Source organism: Lepisosteus oculatus, chromosome 6 (genome assembly GCF_040954835.1).
Source record: "Lepisosteus oculatus isolate fLepOcu1 chromosome 6, fLepOcu1.hap2, whole genome shotgun sequence".
NCBI lineage: Eukaryota > Metazoa > Chordata > Actinopteri > Semionotiformes > Lepisosteidae > Lepisosteus > Lepisosteus oculatus.
The window spans coordinates 2,118,720-2,126,087 of NC_090701.1; the positions used below are offsets into that span (position 1 = coordinate 2,118,720).

Consider the following 7,368-nt stretch of genomic DNA (forward strand, 5'->3'; position numbering starts at 1 on the left):
ACAGTGTTTTTGAAATTCAAATTCAAAACACACATTTAAGTATTTAAGAGTGAATACAGTTTTTTTTAGCTTTTGCTGACGTTTCATTCCTTTCACCTGTACGATTATTAAAAGTATTCACTTTTAAAAAATATGCATGCATCGTCTGTAATTGAACAACATTTGAAGGAGGTGAATATTGTTGCAAGGCACTATATGGTGTTATTGTGTGAACTGCTTGTGAGTCAGCCCATAGATCAAGGCTCTGTGCTGCAGGCCTGCTTTGCTGTGAAATTGCAGGACACATGCAAAACCCACATCAAAATAAATGAGTAGAGCAAAACACAAACAAAATTTCATGCTCTTGGTGGGCCGTAAGACTAAAGAGTTTCAACCACCCCTACAATAGTATGTTAATAGTTGCTTGTTAACCGTAACAGTTTCCCTGTAATTAAAATAAAATGTACCATTGCTATAGCCTTACAGTTCCTGCAGTTGTTTCTACACAGAGAAAAATATAACAGTGTTGTGAGATATCCGGATATTGTTTAACATCATTACGGATTATCTACTTTCATACCATGTGCACACATACTGTACATACGGTACAACTGTACGACAGAATTCCAGGCTGTGAGGCCAGGCGCCCTCCCTGTCCCTCTCACACAAGCCAAAAAACGCAGGGCCCCATTTCCAAAACACTTTCCTACCCTGGGAAGCATTGAGGGGTACGTAGCTAAATATTTTGAAACCAGGTCCCATAACCTTTTAAAAATCATTGAATGCCTTTGCGCTGAAAGGAAAGTATTGACGGTGAGATGAAGAAATTCGTTCTGCTTTCTTTTATGAGGGGAATTTACAGTACACAGTATGTTAATGTGGGATGTAATGGATTTGTGCTCATATTAAAGAACTGTCTGGGGATTTGGGATTTTCAACCATTCGCACAGGCTGTGGGTTTTAGGAGATTCTGTCTCTGACAATGTTTAAATGCTACTTGTACGTGTTTCAACAGTGATTGAATGTATTGTGCGCACTAGTATAAGAATTTCAGCTAATGCGAATGCTGTGCGCGTATCAAGCTCTCAAGAATGCTCCGAGCTGAGGGAACTGAAATAATCATGAAATGGATTTTTAGGGTTATGGTGCCATCTAGTGGTAAAAATGTATGTTCTTTTAGAAGCTGGGAAAACAGTGTGACGAATACTCTGGAATTACGGAAGCGCATTGCTGCCACCAAGGGGAAAGAAAAAATTCGCCCCCTTATCTCGTAATTACTAATTACAATGTAATTAGTGTAATTTATGTAATTACAATGATGACTTCTGTGTATGTACAATCTGTTACATTGTGCACTGAACGCATCTAGAAATTCTGAAATTCTGCATTTCGCGGTTTAGGGCAAAGTACATCGGGGTGTGTTGGCAGTTCTAACACGGATTGGAGTCAACTTTCAAAACCAAGTGCTCTTTCCTTGCGTTTGCATGACCTCTTAATTAAAATCGCTTATTTACAGGAATTGTTGCAATGAGATTGGAAACTAAAAGTAATGGCTTTTGCAAACGTCAAAGCCAAATCACTCCATTAAGTTTCTCTTTGACCAAGCAAAACGAGACGCGTTAGTAAGAGAAATGAAACTTTCACTTTCTTCATTGTAGCTGTGAGGAAGGTAGCTAAAGATGTCCTTGCTTTGCTGTAAGTATTATGTTTTAATTATTAAAACCAACTGAACTGCTAGTGTCATTGTTAAATGTAACGGTACCTGAAAGTAAACAAAGTAACCTTTACTCCTAACACATTGACCAACCAGAGTGCGAAACAGGCACTGAGGCTTGTGATATTTGGGACAGATGGAGTCACAGCTGGATGTCCACTCTGTCCAGCTCCGTCCCGATGATTGTCAGGTAGATGCCCTATTGAGTGGACACTCTGATGGTCCAGGCACCAGCATATCTCCTGATCCAGCAGGGGGGCAGATTCTTAGTGCCCGCATTATTCTTCAACCATCATCATGATCATACAGGCAATCATCATCCCGAGTCTCTGAGTCACTTGATTTTAGATTGGTGAAGGTTCGGTTTGTTAACAGCATGACTGAAAAAACTGCTTCTGTATAATGGAAACCAAGAAGAAACCTCCAGTGACAGACCAAACACCGGTGAGAAATCAATCTCTATGTAACTTCAGTAGATGGCAACAGTCTGAACTCTTGTGATTCCACTAACTGCTGCATGAAAATCTTGAACTAAAGTTTGCTTCAGGATGGGGAATTCTTTTTTTTACTGAAGGCAACAAAAAATTTTCTTTGAAACTATGCGTGTTTCTGTGAAAATCATGCTATGGGATTCAGCAGATTTAAAATGGACTTTGAAATAAGTTCTTTTGAAATAAGAACTGTGAAAACAACGGAATGCACGAGTCTAGTTACTACCAGCCCAGACACCAGCTGACAGTGCCGAGAATGACAACTCGAGCACTGTTTCATTTGGAAATTTTCCCAGGAACATTTTCCAAAGCAGTTGTACTCATGTAGCATTTAACAGTCCTTCGGGAGGTGTGAGTATAGTAGAGCCCTTCTCCACAGCTGTTCTAAATCATAATACTTCCCATTTTTCAAAGCTATACATATATCATATGCAAATCCTCTCCTTTCAGATTTTGAACTCGCACCCTCCTCCTCCACCTGACCTCCTCCTGTGCAGCTGTCCCTTAGTTTGGCTCACAGAGGCAGGTAAAGCCCAGATCCACTATGCCTCAATCCCCAGGCACATCCAGTTCTTGAGTGTTATTCCTCGTGAACTTCTCCTAAACTAGAAGAAAGACGGGAGAGGACGGGAGCATGTGCTGGGAGCATGTGTACTAGCGATTACACCACCTAACGACAAATCCTGAAACGTTTTTCTCATCTGTGGATTTCTGAGAGTGTGATCCAGTGTTGATATACAGTACCTGTTCTTGCCAAACCATTGCCGTCTTTAAATGACATTAAGTGCACCACGTTTGTCACAGAGCAATAACAAAACGCACCTGTTTGTGCAGCTCTTTTGTGTGTCTTGTTGTGTGGCCAAGCAGCTATGGAGATAACGGCTAATTGTGGAGGAGACGTTTTAATCTCATGTCCGGCAAAATCCGAACAAGATGTCCAGTACAGAGCTATAAGCTGGTATAAGGTAAGAAAGAAAAAAAAAACTCACTTTACATACTGTATATGGTCTGATATTCACCTTCTGTTTTCAAACTAATGTATCTGGATCATTATCTGCTTATGGTCATTCTTTGAAATCATACTTTTTCTCTTGAATTTTGTAAAAAGCCACAGTATGCCTAAAGCAATGATTTCTTATGCTAAAACTTTTGTACTTTTTTTTAACAGTCTTGGGGCTCACTAACATTAAATGTTTTCTAAGAAAACGAAACGAGACGTATCGACTAGGCTTCAGGGTGATTTGAATGTTGAGGTTTCGTCTTGTTCTTTTGTGAATTGCATGCTGGTGAAGTATGTGTTGAATTCCGAGTCTGATGCTTTGTGTTTTTTCCATAGGTTTCTGATCAAGGCCACTTAAGTGGTATTGTTCGCTGGAATCTTCAGAGCAACTTGGTCAGTGTCTACAGTGGCCTGAAACAGTCAGTGGGGTTTCCCACTGGAGACGGTTTCACAATTGAGCTGAGAAACCTCACCCAGCAGCACCTCGGTGTCTACAGGTGTACACTGTGGGCGCCACTGGGGCGTCAGAACAGGGAAGGAGACACCCGACTAACAGTTACAGGTAGTGTACTCCTCTGCACCCACAAACCATTGCTCCGCATCTCAGGTGTTTTTCTGTGTGGTTTTCCCCTTTGAAGGAGGCCCGTTCGGTGTTCAGAAAGAGAAAGAACAGTCTTGCAGGTATCTTAGGTTTCTCCTCGTGCCTCTTCTTGGAAATCACCTGAAAATCTGAAATTTATATTCAACCCGAAATACAACGTGGTGTGTTCCAGAAGGAGTGAAAGCCCCTTCCACAGGGCCAGCTGTGGCAGTCCTGCCCAGCCTTCTAGAAGAGGCCACGTGGACCTGCCACATGGTTTCTTAAACATCAAGAATAGCGCATCGAGAAAATGCAACAAAACACGAGGAGCCTAATGCATTGAAAAGATAGTGTTTTCCTAGAATTAAAAATTAAGCAGTATTTAACATGTGGTTTAGAAATGTAGGAACAGGTTCTTCATAATTAGTGATTTTGTTGCGTTTTTCACCTGGATATTTTGGCACAAATTATTGAATAAAAACAACGTCTTGCAAAACGTACTTCTTATTCATAGACTCACATCACCTAGCTCAATTTATTGAAAAGTATTTAAAACAAGTTTTTAGCTTTGCTGAATGATTTTGTGTAACGAAGAAGGGAGACGGCTATATCTGATTTGATTTAATGGAAATCTGGTGATGTTAACCTAATTCACTCAATATGTATATTGTGCTGTGTTCGATATTGTAGCTCGAGGACAATGTAGAAGCAAAGTATTTTGTGATTGAATACAAACAAAATGCGTTCAATTGAAGCAAATTCTTAGATGAAGAAGTAAGATGAAGATGAGATGAAGTAAGGCTTCAATGACAGTATCTAATGAAGGTGGGCTGGAATTAAAAACATGGCGGCATGAGGACCACCTGGACAAGGACTGGGAACAGGACAGGGACTCCTCCTGCCCTGAGAGACACAGCACCTGCTCCCACAGTGCTGGAGTTTGCAGCACCGAAAGGAGAGGTCCAGACTACAGGACAGTTCTGGGGGGTTATTGCACTGTGTGGTTTCATGTAGGGCAATTTTAAGTGGCTGAATTATCAATAACATTCTCACTTATCCACAACACCGGCCTCCTTTCATGACATTCCTGTGGGCATTCCTACTCCTGCTCCCGACTCTGCCCATGCTGGCCCTGGGCGCCTCTGTATGGCTCCCCCTCTCCCACCCCCCACCAGACCCCCGTGCTGTGCTGTGGGCTCCTCTGTGCCCAGTCCCAGGCCCTGGAGCGCAGTGGCGAAGGACAGAGTGGAAGCCAAGCAGGATAACCCTGGTTCTGCGAGCAGGCTCGAACAAAACAGAATGGTGCTGCGAAAGTGGCTTTCATCAGCACGTCGTTCTAGCATCACTGATGCTTTTCCCAGCCAATGCATTCAGAGATTCGTACCACACCGTTCTGTTAAATCCTGTTACAGCCATGAGACAGGAGTGTCGTATTTATTTTGTATTTTACTGTATACATTTTACATCTGTTTGTGTTCAGATCTGCATCTTACTGAGACTTCTTCATTGTTTTGGCTGAATTCTGTAGCTTTCAGTGCAAGGTATTATTATTTTTTTCTTTTATAAAACATTTACAGAAACCTCAATAGAAATTTGAAGACTCACTAATTTGCAATGAAAATTAGATCGCATTAGGTACAGTCTCAGTGGTATTTCACATTCCTTCAGAATACATACTGTATGTGAGAAAAACATTAAAAACTAGTTTTATACACAAATTAAACTCCACAAACATTGCTAGTAAAAGTTCCTCATTATAATGTTTTTATTTCTGCTAATCACAGGCTGTTCTACTTTGGCGGACATATTCCAGGATATGAAGATATTTTTGCAGACAGACTACAAATTGCTGGCGTTATTTCCTTCTGTGATTATTGTTTATGTGGTTTATGTGAGTATGAGTGTTTTGCGTCACTTTTTCCAAAACAAGCTTTTAGCTTTTAATAAGAGCAGCCCAGTGCTAAGAGGCCATATCTGTGTTGTGGAGGTACAGACTACAGACTTGCCAAAAAGTCAGTAAGTTTTATTGTTGCTTTTCTGACTGCCTTAGAAATTCAGTTACTTCTAAAGTTAGTTCAAAAGTAAAATAGAAATCATGAATACAGATGTGACATATAAATGGGTTGTGTTCCAATAAATGAAGTTGTCAAAACAAGTCTTTAGTACTTCCCACTTATTACAGACATGATGCAGATCTATTACAGAACTATTACAGTATTATTACAGAACTTGTGGATTTCTTTTCAGAGATGCAGCTTCAGTCGTCGTTTCTTTCTGGTGACGAGGAGTCTCGTTTACCTCGAGGGAGATGAGAAAGGTTGCATTTCAGGTCCTACAGATTCACCGGTCTTTCTTGGAGGGGGGCTCAAGCAAGGTGATTATTTAATCACTGAGAATGATTTAACATTATTCCAAAAAAATGCTGACCCAAAAAACATATGGCTTTCGTTTTGTCCCGACTTCCTTTCAAGGAGATGGTGAATGATCATGCTGCTAGCAAGAGAATTTTTGGGATAGACAAACTTGTCCATGTCGTGCAGTGATGGCTGTCTGTATGGTTCCTATTTCTGTGATGTAGATCAGATAGTTGTATTATGACCATTTGAACAATATTGGAGTACAGGGAGAATATTTTGTCTTTTCTTTTATGACCTTCACTTTGATCTATAAAAATAAAACTGAACTTGAGGTTGTGTTACCAGATCTTTTATACATTAATTTTTTTTTACTGACTGACAAGCGTCCAGGTGCTTTCTGACTGCCCGTGTTCCGATTCCAATTCACAGGGAAATGGATACAAAGGGATCGTAAACAACCACACTACAGCATCCACTTTCCCCCAAGAGCTTTAGGTCCTCATTTAAATACCGTACACTGTCAAGAGCCGATGTAAGTGAAGAAAGTGTTCTCATTGATGACTGGTTTCCTGTATATTTAAGAGCTTGCTGCACAAGATTACTTAAAATAAATTTAACAGGCAGGGTCTCATTCATAAATTGTTTTATTACGGGTGATGAAGTGCAAGACGAAGACTAGCAAAAGTATTGGGACTATGTGTGGCGTTTTGTTAAATTGCAAAATGATGCCTAACGTTTAAGCTTAATATTTTATTCAAAGCCTGAGTGCTTGAGCTGAAGACTGAAAGTTTGTAGTATACTGTATATCAGTAAAAGCTAAACAGTATACATGTTGATTGCATTCCGACTTGTGAACGTGGTAGAAGCACCAACTTTTGCCTATTCTACCTGCCAGATTTGCTCAGCCTCTGGAGTTGCCAGAGTAGTTCTCAGCGGTTTTCTAGTCTTTCCACACATTCTCAAGAGGATCCAAGTCAAGACTTTGTGTCACTCAAGGGCCTTCCCTTTCTTATTCTTAAGCCACTTCAAAGTAGCTTTGGCCTTGTGCTTTGGGTCATTGTCCTGCTAAAAGATGCATTTTTGTCCCAGTTTTATTGATGAGACGAGCCTTGATACATTTTGCAGTCCCTGCGGGTGAAAAACAGAACTATCACTTGATGTACTTGACAGTAGGGATGGGGTTGACTGTGTGATGCACTATGCTGGTTTTGTGATAGATGTAACACTTTGCACTTAGACCAAAACAT

General features: G+C 40.6%; 1 protein-coding gene across 1 annotated transcript; it reads left to right on the forward strand.

The window, feature by feature from the left end:
• Window positions 1–2,301: 2,301 nt before the first annotated feature.
• Window positions 2,302–6,467, forward strand: LOC107078268 (uncharacterized). Its single transcript, XM_015354608.2, has 4 exons — window positions 2,302–3,149; window positions 3,521–3,746; window positions 5,549–5,655; window positions 6,012–6,467. The coding sequence occupies exons 1-4, from the start codon at window positions 3,054–3,056 to the stop codon at window positions 6,243–6,245; spliced, it is 663 nt and encodes a 220-aa protein (XP_015210094.2). The 5' UTR covers window positions 2,302–3,053; the 3' UTR covers window positions 6,246–6,467.
• Window positions 6,468–7,368: the final 901 nt, after the last annotated feature.